The sequence below is a fragment of the Pecten maximus genome, chromosome 10, assembly GCF_902652985.1.
Source record: "Pecten maximus chromosome 10, xPecMax1.1, whole genome shotgun sequence".
Taxonomy (NCBI): domain Eukaryota; kingdom Metazoa; phylum Mollusca; class Bivalvia; order Pectinida; family Pectinidae; genus Pecten; species Pecten maximus.
The window spans coordinates 28,655,547-28,672,919 of record NC_047024.1 but is presented as its reverse complement, the minus strand read 5'-3'; the positions used below and the strand labels follow the sequence as shown (position 1 = coordinate 28,672,919).

General features: G+C 35.2%; 1 protein-coding gene across 1 annotated transcript; it reads left to right on the top strand.

The window, feature by feature from the left end:
* The first annotated feature begins 2,081 nt into the window (after positions 1-2,081).
* LOC117335690 lies at positions 2,082-16,691 on the top strand. Its single transcript, XM_033895849.1, has 10 exons — positions 2,082-2,197; positions 3,182-3,397; positions 3,921-4,005; positions 4,175-4,272; positions 4,592-4,738; positions 8,426-8,560; positions 9,067-9,191; positions 9,410-9,642; positions 10,366-10,455; positions 10,970-16,691. The coding sequence occupies exons 2-10, from the start codon at positions 3,193-3,195 to the stop codon at positions 11,355-11,357; spliced, it is 1,506 nt and encodes a 501-aa protein (XP_033751740.1). The 5' UTR covers positions 2,082-2,197; positions 3,182-3,192; the 3' UTR covers positions 11,358-16,691.
* Positions 16,692-17,373: the final 682 nt, after the last annotated feature.

Genomic DNA, 17,373 nt, shown 5'->3' with positions numbered 1-17,373 from the left:
TTTTTCTGCATTAATTTCTGATACATACTGAAATGTAATCAGAAGTCCTCAAATAACCTTTTACAGGACCTTAAGGTTTGGACGTTTTGAGATACAAGGTTTATACAAAGTTTATTTTCCAAAATCAGGCCCACACGGGTGCATTAAAATTACATAAAGTGCATGTACATGTTTATAAAATGAGACGAAGTAATTATGTTGATACAAACCTAAAATACGATATAACCAGCATCAGATGAACTCCCTCCTTTTCATAGTGTACTATATAGAATATCAATATTTTATCATAAAGATTCTGCTCAGACAGGATTTGGAATGGGTACACTTTTTACCACAAAAGTTGACATATTATGTGTTGTTGTATATCTATCAATTCACAAAGTGATTCTCTACACCAAACACCTGCCCGCCCCACCATAACGCTACTTTTATATTAAAATTTAATCCTGTATACTCAATTTCAAATAGGAGTTAACCTCTTAAATAATGTAGTAGTTATCTCCCTTACACTAAGTGTGTGTCACTCTTAATATAAGGCATGAAATACAAGGTGTCTCGACACCTCTACATCTAGGTCGCGAGTTCGAATCCCACGTGGGGCGGATGTCTGGTACTGACCGTAGGGCCGGTGGTTTTTCTCCGGGTACTCCGGCCTTCCTCCACCTCCAAAATCTGGCACGTCCTTAAATGACCCTGGCTGTTAAATAAAATAAAACAAACAAACGCCGTTGTTACATACGCGTGCTGTCTTCAGATTATCTACATGTACACACGTATGCCATTATATGATTTTGGGTGAAATTTCTATCTGGGATCTTTACAGGTTTTATTTTTCATGAAGTCAGCTGTTCAGGTCACCCGAGTCAGAGTCAGATGACCTCTCTTTGACTTCTTCTCAATAACCAAGGGGCCCAGAGTTATGATATTGGGCCAGTAGCATGCTGGGATGAACGGCTACCAAAATTATTCAAATTAAAGACATTGGCCTTCTTTCAAGGTCACAGGGTCAAATGTGCATAACCAAAAGGCTCCTAGCCACGATAACCAAAGATGTGTTAAAATCTTTGACCGACTCCCCAACAACCAAGAGGTCCAGGGTCATGATAATGAGACAGTGGTATACCTATAACAAACTGATTTTTAAAAGTTTTTATCAGAACTCGTAAAATCAAGTTGTTTTTTTTTATCAGAACTCTGGTGACCGTTAAGGCGCATGCCTCATGGGCCTCTTGTTTCGGTGAAATTTATCGGGCCACACGCATTATGATGCTGGGATGAACGGCTATCAAAATGTATTCAAATAAATGACTTTGATGCACTTTCAAGCTCATAGACGGTAAATAGGTTTAAACACATATAAATAATTTCTCAATAACCAATTAGAGGCCCGTGGTCATGATATTGGGACAGTGGCATGTATTCCTGCTGTGCGTGTCAGCATTGGCCATTGCGGTTTATTTTTCCCACGATATCTTCTACTACATTTTGTTGTTATTGAGAATCAGAACGAAGCACACATTTGTCTAGTTATCAACTTCATGAATAAAGCAAATACATTTAAGTCATTGCTCAATGAAATAACAGAACTGTCATATATAACAGACTTATAAAGATAAAACTGCAAACTTACAACTATACTCATCAATTCCAAGCAGCCCTTGAACGCAGAAATTCACTTTTTTAGGTACATGTATATGCCTTTTCTTTGTCATAAGATCTACCGATTGACTACTTGCACCATTCTCTTCCGCAATTATTTTAGATGTAGAATCCATATTGCAATCAAGTTGTAAATCAATAAAAACAAAAAATACTGTCTTCAATTATTATCAAGTACATACAATATTTTCGCAAATAGACATTTTTATATGATAAAGTTGTTATCGCGAATTCAATGATTTGGGAGTTTTCAATCAGCCAAAGTACCATTCACTTGTATTTTAAAAATGCGGTATTGAACACGTAAAAAGCGCCTTGTTTTAGGCACTGCCACCACTTGCGTCCTGTGACGCGTCACATTGTGGTGTGCTACCTATTTTTCTCTCTCTGTAGAGTTATCGACCCGGAAGCTAAATGTTTTTATTGGCAACACTGACGCTTGTTTTGACATGATTCTGTCATGTAGATGTCTTCTGTCTACGTACATCTGCTGATTTCGTTTTAATTATAGATCCACTGTGAACTATCAAGACCATTGGTATGTTGATATATTGTGCATTTTACCGAATATCGCGTGTCCGTTTAGTTTATCATAATAGGTAATGTTGACATTTGAAAGCGACTTGCTCAAGTCTGCAAGTTGCTGCTCAATTTACAAACAGCAAGAAGCAATGAGAAATATTTCTAAAGATTGAAAGAAAATCTATAACCACCTGGCCACATTTATTTTAATTTCTATGACAGGTACAGCTTATGTTAGCATGCTTACAATTTACTGATTTATTAGCCGGAGTTTCTTCTGACCGACACAGGACTCGGACTTTCAGTGTGGTATCTAACGGGAGCCTGTGGTGACTGTGGTCAGTGTAGAAAATCCGGCTAGGGTTCCACATTTTATTCCATTTCAGTGATATATCTACGGGATACCACCTACATACAATGCATACAGTATTAAACTTTCTACAACAACAATAAATCTTACCGTTAAAAGATAGTATCAAACAGAGACGTATATACCAGATATAATAGATATACAAGTCTCTGTATCAAAGTATGCATTGGATGCACCATATACATTGTATGGTAATTACAAATGTACATGACGATGATTTACTAGCTCGAGTTTCCTCTGGCCTACTCCAATAATATTAGAGGTTTACACGACAGGACACTTTTGACAGGCTGTCACAATATCCACCAATGTAATCAGGTGGAATAAGACCTCATATACGTATAGGAGTACCTCTGGCCCTGACACCATGTCTGGTGGCATGGTGTCAGGGCCAGAGGAAACTCGGGCTAAATACAACCAGTTTAACATCTACACTGTACAGTGCTACTGTGTATGTCTTTAGAAGTTAGTTCTGATAAGAATACTGTTAAGAGCGAGGAAACAATACAATGAATTTACTATATCAATCAACATCTTACCGTCTAATTAAACATATAATCTGTAATAGTAATACTGTATTCAGCTAAACAATATTTAATGTACAATAATGTACTCACATTTTTTCATCAGGATTTGCAGTGATGCATTCTCAGCATGATGGTGGAGACAGTGATAGTGACTGGGACAGTACACTGGATTTCACCTCTCCACGTCAAACAGGACCACATATGCCTCCTCAGATACAGCTGACAGAGGAAGAAGACAATGATGACTTCAGTAGGAATGAATCTGTCAGGTCCAGCATTCAGAAACCAAAGCCAAAAGAAAGGCTTCCTGCATCAGCCAGTAAGTTAGTCTTGTAGATGTCAGTTAGAAAACATGCAAAAATTATAATTTCTATAATTATTGTATCTATCTACAAATAAGCCCCTGTCCACAAATAATTAATCCCCATTCTTCATTTTTTTTTGCAGAATCATCGATTTTAATGTTGTAGGAAGGTAAATGTTGTTTATGAATAAGCTCTCTCCAAACTTTAATGCTTAAATTTGATGATGACTTATTTGAGAATAAATACAGTACTAAACTTTTTATACTTATTAGTGGAGGGGGGGTTATTTGAGGATACATGTATAACTAAACTTTTAAACTAGAGGACAGGGCTTTAACAAATAAGTAGCTTATTTGAGGATAAAAATTGTGTGGGGAAGGGAGGGTTCCCAAAGTTTCAATTTTATACATGTCACATTTAGTGGTCCTTGATGTTACATATGTGGACACATTCCTGCTGAGTTTTGGTGGTTGACATGAATATATTGTTTTGCATTGTTAAAAACCTCTTGGAAAAAAATGATTTATTTTGTTTTAGATCAGCCGGTGCCTGCTGCAAGAGATGATGAAGACGCATCAGTAAGAAGTAACCTGTATGCCACGCCTCAGAAAGTAAAAAATGGGTAAGATCATCACTTCATCAGGGAATGTAGAGTTATTCTTTCATTTGAAAAAAAATATATTTGTATTTTCCAAAAAAAACATTATCAAGACATCTCCTTCATTAACTATAAATTAATCTAATAAAATTATTAACCAATTGATTTTATGGCCCTTTTCTGTTGCTATCAGTAACAGGTCAAATCAAGGGACTCCCAAAGGATCAAGGTCTCATCTTGGAGAAAATGATGGGGACCCTCCTCCATACAACTTTAGAGGAGCTTTGAATGGTAGGCTTTTATATTTGTTAAACAAACTGTATATTTTATTATATACTGTAATTATTATAATTAAGATATCATCTTGTCAGAGTCACTTACAGATTAATATACATGCCAATATTATATATATATATATACATGTACCATAGTAACACAGAGGATGAAAGAAGGCATTTTTTTTTTAACTCATGCCCTGCCTGGCTGCTATATATGGATACAGGATACTTTCTCCGGCACCTAATCACTAAGCCAGAAATTCCTGCAGCTTACACCGTTACATCCTAGTCCACATTGTTTTCATTAAGGAATGTTTTTTTCCTTTATACAGGGGCAATAACTCCTGACAGAGGACGCACTGCTGCACCACCTGGGCATGACAGAAGAGATAATATATATGATACTGTATCGGTAGACAGGGCTCCAAGCCCTTCTCCAGCCCTGGCAGGGAAACGTCCTACAGAAAAATCCATGGATAGTGAGTACTTCCTGAAATCTGATCTGTTTATTTATTTCGTTTGTCTGGTGACCTGTTTATTTGTATGTCTGGTAACCTGTTTGTTTGTTTGTTTGTATGTCTGGTGACCTGTTTGTTTGTGTGTCTGGTGACCTGTTTGTTTGTGTGTCTGGTGACCTGTTTGTTTGTGTGTCTGGTGACCTGTTTGTTTGTGTGTCTGGTGACCTGTTTGTTTGTGTGTCTGGTGACCTGTTTGTTTGTGTGTGTGTCTGGTGACCTGTTTGTTTGTTTGTATGTCTGGTGACCTGTTTGTTTGTGTGTCTGGTGACCTGTTTGTTTGTTTGTGTGTCTGGTGACCTGTTTGTTTGTATGTCTGGTGACCTGTTTGTTTGTTTGTATGTCTGGTGACCTGTTTGTTTGTTTGTATGTCTGGTGACCTGTTTGTTTGTGTGTCTGGTGACCTGTTTGTTTGTTTGTATGTCTGGTGACCTGTTTGTTTGTATGTCTGGTGACCTGTTTGTTTGTTTGTATGTCTGGTGACCTGTTTGTTGTTTGTATGCCTGGTGACCTGTTTGTTTGTGTGTCTGGTGACCTGTTTGTTTGTATGTCTGGTGACCTGTTTGTTTGTTTGTATGTCTGGTGACCTGTTTGTTGTTTGTATGTCTGGTGACCTGTTTGTTTGTATGTCTGGTGACCTGTTTGTTTGTTTGTGTGTCTGGTGACCTGTTTGTTGTTTGTATGTCTGGTGACCTGTTTGTTTGTGTGTCTAGTGACCTGATTGTTTGTTTGTATGTCTGGTGACCTGTTTGTTTGTATGTCTGGTAACCTGTTTGTTTGTTTGTTTGTCTGGTAACCTGTTTGTTGTTTGTATGTCTGGTGACCTGTTTGTTTGTTTGTATGTCTGGTGACCTGTTTGTTTGTTTGTATGTCTGGTGACCTGTTTGTTGTTTGTGTGTCTGGTGACCTGTTTGTTTGTGTGTCTGGTGACCTGTTTGTTTGTGTGTCTGGTGACCTGTTTGTTTGTGTGTCTGGTGACCTGTTTGTTTGTGTGTCTGGTGACCTGTTTGTTTGTGTGTGTGTCTGGTGACCTGTTTGTTTGTTTGTATGTCTGGTGACCTGTTTGTTTGTTTGTATGTCTGGTGACCTGTTTGTTGTTTGTGTGTCTGGTGACCTATTTGTTTGTTTGTCTGGTGACCTGTTTGTTTGTTTGTATGTCTGGTGACCTGTTTGTTTGTTTGTATGTCTGGTGACCTGTTTGTTTGTGTGTCTGGTGACCTGTTTGTTTGTATGTCTGGTGACCTGTTTGTTTGTGTGTCTGGTGACCTGTTTGTTTGTGTGTCTGGTGACCTGTTTGTTTGTATGTCTGGTGACCTGTTTGTTTGTATTGTTCTGTTTGTTGTATCCTGGTGACCTGTTTGTTTTGTATGTCTGGTGACCTGTTTGTTTGTTGTGTCTGGTGACTGTTTGTTTGTGTGTCTGGTGACCTGTTTGTTTGTGTCTGGTACCTGTTGTTTGTTTCTGGTGACCTGTTTGTTGTTGTTGGTGACTGTTTGTTGTTGTCTGGACCGTTGTTTTGTCTGTGTGTTTTTTGGTCGGACTGTTTTGTTGTGCTGGTGACCTGTTTGTTTGTTTGTGTGTCTGGTGACCTGTTTGTTTGTGTTTGTTGTCTGGTGACCTGTTTGTTTGTTGTTGTGTGTTTGTTGTGTGACCTGTGTTTTGTTGTGTGTGTGGACTTGTTGTTTCTGGTGACCTTTTGTTTGTTTTGTGTCTGGTGACCTGTTTGTTTGTTTGTGTGTCTGGTGACCTGTTTGTTGTGTGTTGTCTGGTGGCCTGTTTGTTTGTTTGTGTGTCTGGTGACCTGTTTGTTTGTGTCTGGTGACCTGTTTGTTTGTGTGTCTGGTGACCTGTTTGTTTGTGTGTCTGGTGACCTGTGTGTTTGTATGTCTGGTGACCTGTTTGTTTGTATGTCTGGTGACCTGTTTGTTTGTGTGTCTGGTGACCTGTTTGTTTGTGTGTCTGGTGACCTGTTTGTTTGTGTGTCTGGTGACCTGTTTGTTGTTTGTATGTCTGGTGACCTGTTTGTTTGTGTGTCTGGTGACCTGTTTGTTGTTTGTGTGTCTGGTGACCTGTTTGTTTGTTTGTGTGTCTGGTGACCTGTTTGTTTGTGTGTCTGGTGACCTGTTTGTTTGTTTGTATGCCTGGTGACCTGTTTGTTTGTGTGTCTGGTGACCTGTTTGTTGTTTGTATGTCTGGTGACCTGTTTGTTGTTTGTATGCCTGGTGACCTGTTTGTTGTTTGTATGCCTGGTGACCTGTTTGTTTGTTTGTATGTCTGGTGACCTGTTTGTTTGTTTGTATGTCTGGTGACCTGTTTGTTTGTTTGTATGCCTGGTGACCTGTTTATTTGTTTGTATGCCTGGTGACCTGTTTGTTGTTTGTATGCCTGGTGACCTGTTTGTTTGTTTGTATGCCTGGTGACCTGTTTGTTTGTATGCCTGGTGACCTGTTTGTTTGTTTGTATGCCTGGTGACCTGTTTGTTTGTTTGTATGTCTGGTGACCTGTTTGTTTGTTTGTATGCCTGGTGACCTGTTTGTTTGTTTGTATGCCTGGTGACCTGTTTCTATACAGAATTGGAATATGTGATGGCTTTGAAGGCTCTCTACTGACCACAACATGGTATAGTATAAAGGTCACTTTGTCAGAGCAGATATCTCAGTCTAGCAATTGGTCAGGCATTTTTGTGAAGTCCCTAATTAATCCAATGGTGCAGGAAAACACATCAGTTGAAATGACAAGACTTTTCTTGTTTTTTTTTTTTTTTACATTTTTATTCTTACCATTCTATGTAGGTATGGGATCTATGTACATTTTCAATTTTACATTCTATATAGGAATTGGATCTATGTACATTTTTATTGTTACAATTCTATGTAGGTATGGGATCTATGTACATTTTCATTGTTACAATTCTATGTAGGTATGGGATCTATGTATATTTTCATTGTTACCATTCTATGTAGGTCTGGGATCTATGTACATTTTCATTGTTACCATTCTATGTAGGTATGGGATCTATGTACATTTTTGTTGTTACCATTCTATGTAGGTCTGGGATCTATGTACATTTTCATTGTTACCATTCTATGTAGGTATGGGATCTATGTACATTTTTGTTGTTACCATTCTATGTAGATATGGGATCTATGTACATTTTTATTGTTACCATTCTATGTAGGTCTGGGATCTATGTACATTTTTGTTGTTACCATTCTATGTAGGTATGGGATCTATGTACATTTTTGTTGTTACCATTCTATGTAGGTATGGGATCTATGTACAGTTTTATTCTTACCATTCTATGTAGGTATGGGATCTATGTACATTTTCATTGTTACAATTCTATGTAGGTATGGGATCTATGTACATTTTCGTTGTTACCATTCTATGTAGGTATGGGATCTATGTACATTTTCATTGTTACAATTCTATGTAGGTATGGGATCTATGTACATTTTCGTTGTTACCATTCTATGTAGGTATGGGATCTATGTACATTTTTGTTGTTACCATTCTATGTAGGTATGGGATCTATGTACATTTTTATTGTTACCGTTCTATGTAGGTATGGGATCTATGTACATTTTCATTGTTACAATTCTATGTAGGTATGGGATCTATGTAAATATTTATTGTTACCATTCTATTCAGGTATGGGATCTTGGGATGACTCTGATCAAGATGAGAGGACTTTAAGAGAACTCAGAGAGAACTTTCGACAGGAAAAACAAAAAGAACAACAGGCGGAAGACCTAAGGCTCAAATTGCAGCGAGAGGCAGAACAAGGTGGGTCTATACAGTAAAATATAGCATACAAGCTTTAGGGGCCATAAGGAGACAAAATAGAGCAATTCATTCATTAAACTGTCCATGATGATGCATAATGTGATACTTATCAGCATTGGAACAAGAACTAAGGACAGTTCCTATAACTTGTGAAGTCAAGACCATGTCAGAATTCATGTCCTGCATGTTATTATGATTAATGAAGTTCTTTAGATTGAAACTCTGACTATACTTAAAGCTAGAAATGATAGATTCTGTAAATCAAGTATTAGGAGATGAAATTTATATTGGAATTCGCCCTTGGTATTTTATAAAAGGGGTCCATTTGAGATTAAATACTCCCTCTGTATAGGTTATTAGGACTTCCTGAAAGTAATTTGGGTTCTTTTGTATTTTATACTCTTAAAAAGACTATCGGGAAGGATTCATTGCTTTTAACTCATTTGGTGTTTTTTGCTTGTTTGAAAAAATTATAATGTATTGATAACATTTTTGTGTGTTCTTAGCCATGGAGAAACAGGACGAAGGTCAGGTGACTAATAGGTCCGAGGCTACGTGGAAAAGCTGGGCTAGTGGTGGACGAGGCAAGAAAAAGGACACAACAGCAAATCGGAGTAAAGCTAGGAAGTCGGTATGTCTTTGGCTCTGAAGGGTTTTGTTGGAACACATGATGTACACGTTTTCAGTGTTGGGAAAACCGAAAGAAAAATAATAATTCACAGAAATAGTAAACAGTTTGACTCCTCAGACATGCTCAGATGTTTAGATACATGTACTTCACAGTTTTGTTTGTCTTTGTTGTAAATCTAGAACATGTAAGTTATCCAACATTTGTTTGTCCTCCTACAGGAAGCTGCCACAGCTGTTAAGGACCAAAGAATTGCACTGAAGGCTGAAACACCTCGTACCCACCGGGACATATCATTGGCGATAGGTCAAGGTCAGGTCATCGAGCCAAAGGTCACACAAGAAGTGGTTCAAGGGGTGTCCAGAATTGAGTCTGTATCTCCTAGTAAAGACTTAGCTATGGAAACGCCGGCCTACATTGACCCGCCGTTCATTGTGAAAGACGAGGATGGACGGTAAGACAATTTGAGCATTATGTGAGGGGGGGAAACTTTCAGGGTGGGATAAGCGGAGAGAGAGCCGGGGGGGGGGGTGTAGCTTTAAAGACTACTCAAGTGTGATAAAAACTTAAATATTTACATTTGCTCCGCATTTCCCCATTGACACAATGCTAAGAGGCAGTTGCCACCATACGCCTATAACACCCAGTGCCTCAGGCTATAACACCCAGTGGGTCATGTGACATTAAAAAAGGCGGGATTTTTTTGTGTTGGTTCAATTATTTTCAAAGGTGACGAAAATGGTAAGACATTGTAATTATAAGTATTGAACAGTGGTTTTAAGTTCATTGCTTAAGTGTCAAGCAAAGAGATTTTGACCTTATAATCTTTGGCTGAAAAATTGAAAATTGAATTAAGCTATTCATTTAATACTGACATTGTTACATTTACCTTTCTAACAGAGGAACAACCCATTTTTATGATGAATTGTAACTTGAATTTCCCCAATGGTACATTGATAACATTATAACAGGCATGCATTGGCTATCATTTAGGTCCTTTTAAAACAGTTTATTTTCTGCTTTTATAACTGGTATAGGGTGACATTGTCAGGCAAATGTATATACATAAAAATTAAATGGAAAATGCCTATTAAGTAGTGACAAATTAATAATCATTATTTTCTCAGTTAACTAAATCATATTATAAATAATTGGATGTGTGTTATGTCTTACACAGAAGTGTGTATTACTTCGGCCACGGCAGTCTACAATATTACGAAGTGGAAGATGACGCAAATGAAGCATTCATGCCAAAAATTGCTGAAAAGTGAGTTTGCTTTGTGGTTTAAACATAAATATTATACATATTGTAGGTCTAGCCAGTAATATACCAAGATAATATGGACTCTTCACAATGCTTCTGGTGTTATTATATAAAACGTATCCAATTTTTATAAACACCATATTCAGGTACACTGTGAAGGCTAATATTAAATCAGTTATTAAAAATTTTTTTTTTAATAACAACTTTGTCCCGAATCGGAAAATATATCCTCCATTAATTAATTCCTTTGTTGTGTCCTACTGCAAAAAGTGCAACAAACAACACCGCTGTGAAAATAATCTAGTATACATGGGTTAGAATTTTCCATATTTAAATATTGAACTTGGTATTTTATAAACAACTTCCCCATATACATGTACATTTGTATGTCTGTGTTAATATTTGACATAATCAAATATTTAAGTATTTTAAAAAAAGAATCCGACACTTTCACCCATACTGTAATTATGCAGAACTTTGATGCATTTTCAACTGACTATTTTCCTTTTTCTTTCAGAGCTGAAATGGTTTTACAGCGAATATATCAGGAGTTTTTCGGATTACTGCGTATCCTTACAAGTGTTGTTATTTTGTTAATTGTTGAACTTTTAAAATACATAATAAAATACATCCTTCAGCCACTCATTGTAGGAGTATTTGGGACCCTTGGTGACTACATAGCCAAACCTCTTTTTTCATTAGCTTTCAATGGCTTTGTCCATCCCTTCGGAGTGTTTATGTGGAATTGTTTTATGACATTGCGACACATGTTTAGCCCGATCGCAGAGATTCTAAGGAAGGTATTTATACAGTTGGCGATGCTGTGTCGCTCCATTCGCTGTGTGGAGATTCATTGGAAGACAAATCGCTCCGAGGAGAAGATAACAGATTTAACCCAAGTATAACGAGGACATATATATATTATATACATGTACCTCCATATGTGCTGTTGTTACACGGACCATCATAAATATATTTTGTCTATCACATTTAATATTCAATACCACAAATCTGGTTATTTCCTGGGTGAATTTTTTTTCTCTCAAAATATGAAAATTATACACAAAATTCTCAAATTTTGTTAGCGGCAAGTGTCGGAGATAATATTGAATTTTCTCTAATGTTTTTGTAAATGTGCATGCCTGATGATGACGTTCAGCAAAAGAAAGTTGGTAGCATTACTAGCATATGCTAGTGACCTGTTCCTAGTTGGTATTTTATTTGTTACCTATATGCATATACATGTATATATACTGATCTCCGTGCTTTATCACACCCGTCATAAAACATGCAATATATTTTCTTAAAAAAAACAATACCAGATTAATTATTTGATCATAAATACAAGCTTTCAAATGATCAGTGTCAATTTGGTAATAACACATCCTTGCATTGTAGTTTGCTCTTATACAAATAATAAACATTGTGCTTGACATTTATGTAAGACCTATTATTTCACAGACCAAATAATCATAATTGCATTATATATACAGGTATATGCCATTAGAATAGGTAATTAGTCATCCCCATGGAAATACTGTTATACAGTAATTTTAGTTGAAATTTTGGTGTAATAAGATTTGGCCAAGGGTACCTATGGTATAAAATAATGATGAATTGTTTAGGTCCATTGAAGAACCTATATGTATATACACTAGTATTTAATCTCAACATTGAATTATTCATTTAGATGATCACAAACCAAGCCCAAATTTCACATATGTAACTTAACTTTGGAAATTCATTAACTTAAATATATAAAACCATACAGATATTGCCCAAGTAAAATTTATGTGCTTGAACAATGCTTCCATATGGACAAACTAATTCAGAAGTCAATGAAGCTAGTACTTAGTAGCTCTTACTTATGGATTCACATATCATACGATTTTTACAAAGCAATTATCATAAAAATCAAATACATCTACCAGGTACAATGTACAATATATAGAAAAATATTAATGAAATAAAATGTATATCTAAATCCATTTTTACCAAATACTCTACTTAAAAAGCAATTTGTTATCACATAGGCAGTAAAAAATCAAAGGACAGCAATACGAGTTTTGTGATTTTGTCATTTAACTTTCTCTTCCTTTTTATGTCATAATGAGTTGTACCGAAAATATTATATACCAGGTAACATATTTATGCCAAGGTCACTGTTACTATTTTTAGCTGGGTCCGGTAGGGGACGAATATTGATTTAGCAATACCCAGTATGTCTGTTTATATTTATACGTACCCACCTGACAAATTGTACATGAACATTGTTCCACAGCAATATACACTTGACAGTGCTTATTCCAATTAATTTTCTATGCAGTAATTTCATTCGTCCATTAGTAATAACTTGTTAATCAGTTATATGCTATCTTCTATGCAATATACATCGTACATATAAATACACCTGTCTGATAAGGTACATAAATATTATATTAAATTTTTGAGTTGGAGATTTAAGTTTTGACTGCAGTAAAACTAAGTTCTTGTTTAAATTATGTACAAAACTATTTTACTATGATTAGTTGTTCTGCAAAATTTTAATATACATCTGTTAAACAGTGTTTGGTTGTGATTTATTGAGATAATTTGGTTTTTTTTAAATCTGTTTTTTTTCAACAACTGCTATATCAGGGTTTTAGTGTTGATGCAGTTGAAATAATATTTCTTAAACTTGCTGGATTTTATTCCCGCTGTTTGATGAATTATGATAATTCATGTTCATTTGATCATTACATATTGAGATCAAGCAATTGGAAACCACTTGGGCCTTTCTGTCATCATGTGATGGACAATCTTGAGTGGTTTTAGAATTGGAGATCAAGTAAACATTCATATTCTGTTGTTTTTATTGTTAAGTATTAATATAATTGTCTTATTTTATTATGGTTAAAGAAAGTTGTGTTGTGAAATATATAATTTGCCTACCTATCATTTCAATATGTCATATACATGTGTAATTGCAATATTGCCATGGTAACCTACATGTACAATGTAGTGTTGGACCACATAACCATAAGTTACAGGTAATCCCACACTAGGAACTGGAGTTGCTGTTAGTGACAGAAAAGTGACATTATGATAATAGAACTCTGATGACACAGACTCAACATGCAACGATTGTGAACAATCATGGCCTTTAAGCAAACCCGTCATTTTATCTGAATATTGATGAAATTAGGGCAAGTTACGGTCAGAGATGTCTTCATAACCATTCTTCTCCTGATAAGAAACCCATCTTCCGTGAAGAAGAATAAGACTCTCTACATTTCAACATGCTTCTGATCTGAAAGTTCACTGTCACCTAAAAAACAACAAAACAACCCTTTTTTGACTTGTTGAAATATTATAAGTGAAACAGAAACCTTAAACTTTACATTCCTTGAAGATTGTTTTTCTTTTTTTTTGTTAGTGACAATGGGAAATTTCCATGAAAATAACCTGCCCGGAATAAGTTTCAGAGGGGTTAAGGGAGGGACCAATTCTCCAAATATTCCAAAAATGTATAAAAACTTTGTCTTTTTTTAATATGAATCATCCCTTCAAAAATGTCACTCTGTAAAAGTTTGCTCTCAATTTAACGAAATTTCTAAAAAGATATGGTATTGCAAAACTGTTACTTTCTGGGAATTTTAAGATAATCAATAACTGTATCAACTATTAATACACCATAAAATCATTACCATACAGAGTTAATAGACAATATAATACAATATTTCAATGATATACATTTTTTGTATTTACCGAATTTCAAAACATTTTTCTGTAAAGTGTTCTGGAAATTATGGATTGCAGTGTATTTTCAATATGTTTTAGCTGGGTCAAAATCTATCATCATTGTTGATATATATTTCTCATTGTCTTTATTTTCTTATCCTTATTCCTAGTGACGGTCACACTAAAGTCATACATATGATTCATAGCAGGGACTTGATAAAAATGTCCAACCCTTGGTCCATACATTTAGACCATGGGTTGGACATTTGTCCCTGTGATTTGATTTACATGATCTCTCCCCACCCTGGCTGTGGCCGTTGTAATACCACTAAAGTATCACCATTCGATACTGTGTAGATAGAAAATGGTTGAAATTGTATCAAATGTTACACGAGTTATATTTCTTTAGTACCATATGCATGAATACATATCACCTATTAGGATATCTAAATTAGGTATTTATTGAAATATTGTCTTAACACTTAAAGACATATGTGTTATATCTTGTCGAAACTACCGCGATAATTGATAGATATTTATCAAGAATTTATCGACATTGTATATATGTGTAACAGACGCCTTCATTGATGGAAGTAGTTCTATAAGTAATATCACATTATTATGTATTTATATCATATATAAATATAAACTATAATATCATAGGAATATATAATATATATATCATATAAATGTATTATTGTAGGTAGAACAACACTCAATTATACAAGCCTGTATCCGTAACTGTTGTGGCTGTATTCTGACACGAAATCTACGTGTTATAACTATACTGGGATACATTGAAAACATTATTATCCATATGTATAAACCAGATAAGGATTTGGAAGCGATTTGTGTTTATTGTTAACAATGCTCAGCCAATGTGTAATTGTGATTCGATAAGTAGTTAATGTCTACAATATAGATAAATGTTCGCTAACTATAGGAACTACTATCATACTAAAATTAGCTGGCAGATAATGGGTGGTTGTTTCTAATTGGTATTGGTACTGATCTATACAATTTTCTGTAGAATATATTCTAATGAACTTCTTAGAATAACACAGTTCATGCATAGGATAGATGTAATTCATAAAAGAAAACGGCATGAAAACTTAATGTGATTAGTGATTTTATCAAACTCATTCAAATGTCTTATTGCTCAGCAATCGGCTTAGAAAATATGTGAAACAATATATAAATTCCATTGTGACAAGTCGCTTTATGTTTACCTATTTGCGTATAATGACACGTGAGGTTATTCCTAATCACTGTACACGTGTATAGCGTATGGTGGCGTAATGTGGTATTAACACGATTGGATTTTCTCTATATATTTTTTATGAACGTATTGTTTTGATTAATTATGATTGCATAGTTTTAGCTTATTTTCCTTGACATTTTAATATCTGCTTTGCGATTCTTTCTTATTTTAGGTATTTTTATGCAATTTGTATACAGGACGTTTCTGTTGATGCCATTTTACTCTTTTGTTGTTTTTCTTGAACAAAACTTAGATTTCGTTGCATCCGTCCATGATTGATATATGTCTGTAAATTGGTCAACAGACGACAAACCAGCAGATCTTAAATGAGATTTGTAGTATTTGTTTATATAGGTTGTTTTTGAGTTGTTGCTGATGTCTATACAAGCTACTACTATATATAGATTCCCACGAAATCATCTTTAAAGGAGGCTTATATGGATGAGGTATTTTCGTTGACATTTTGTGGTTACTATTAATCCACTGTCAGCAAACCAATGTCTTCAAGGTAAAATTATCAGCAAGATTCTTATCTCTTTATTGCTTCAAAAAGTAAGTTTTATCAATATTAATGCAAGAAGTATGCATTTTGAAATGAATATGAAATAAGTCTTGATTTACTATAGTGATATAACGAAGATTATTTTCTAAGATTTGTTTATCTTCCAAAATGACGAAAGTAGTACGTTTTGAAAATGAAAACTATCCACAGTTTAACGTTTTTCTCACAAATTCCCTGAACTAAGGATCAGCTAGAATTATACTCCACTACAAAAGTATGAACATACCGCCATAGCTTTGGTGATTCAGAATTATTTTAAGTTATGAATTCGAATTTTTTGAATTTCAGAAAGATTGAGGTTTGATTCCAGGTCTAACTCGCACAAGAACAGAATGTTCTGTCATTATTCATTAAATGAAATACAGTGTAATTAACTTATAATTGTTAAGTTTGATATTTCGAGCGAAGAAACAATGCTCGCCTCTGAGCTGGGACCAAAACTTGTGACAGACATACATTACCAGATAGAATTGATGGAAGGTGTAGATATCTTGTGATCAATTCAATCAAATTAGACATCCTCCCTGCTTTCAGATTAAATGTTTCATAATGATGCTAATCAAACAATGGGCAGCTATTGTGATTTGATTAGGAACAGTATATGATATTTGTTATTTTGTACGTGTATATTTTGTATGTTATATTTAGCTTTATACATTGTTTCTTGTTCGGTGCGAATAAATTCTCCACATAATTTATTTTTGTTATTTGCTTATTTAGAGTGATTGTTGATATTCTTTGATTTGCAAACCCACAGAACCTTGTCACTAAATACTGACATGTAATCGATAAAACAAACTGGGAGGGGGTGGAGTTACTCCAACAATGTTAGAGGATAACACGGCGAGAAACTTATGACGGGCGTCGGTTGGCGTCTGTACCAAAATTAGTCTTTTAGAGACCTTTAGGTAGCTGAAGTCGGGATGGGGTATGAACTAAATGTAGATAAACATTGAGATTATTGTAAAACTGCAAGGAAATCAAGACTAGGTGTTCCGAAAGTGTAACCGTCTTCTTTAGGTTAAAGTATATGTAGGTCTGACTACAATATTGTAAACAAGGAATTTAGGTACTTTAATAGGGACTTGCAGCGTCAAGCGTCCTGGATTTTAAAGCAGATGTTTGCTGGGTGAAGTTGATAAAATATAACGAAATATTTCATAAATGCAAACGGCCCTTCATGCAATTAAAAGTTTGGTTTTGTCATAATTACACGGTGACTTTCTCGTTTAATAAATACAGTTTAGGGACCCATATCTTTGATATTTGATCTTCTGTATGTCATTTCGAAAAGTAAAGAAAATCATATATCAATGCGTCTGTATAGTTGATGGGAAAAGATATCGGCAAGACTCTAAACCCCCAGGGCAAAACCATC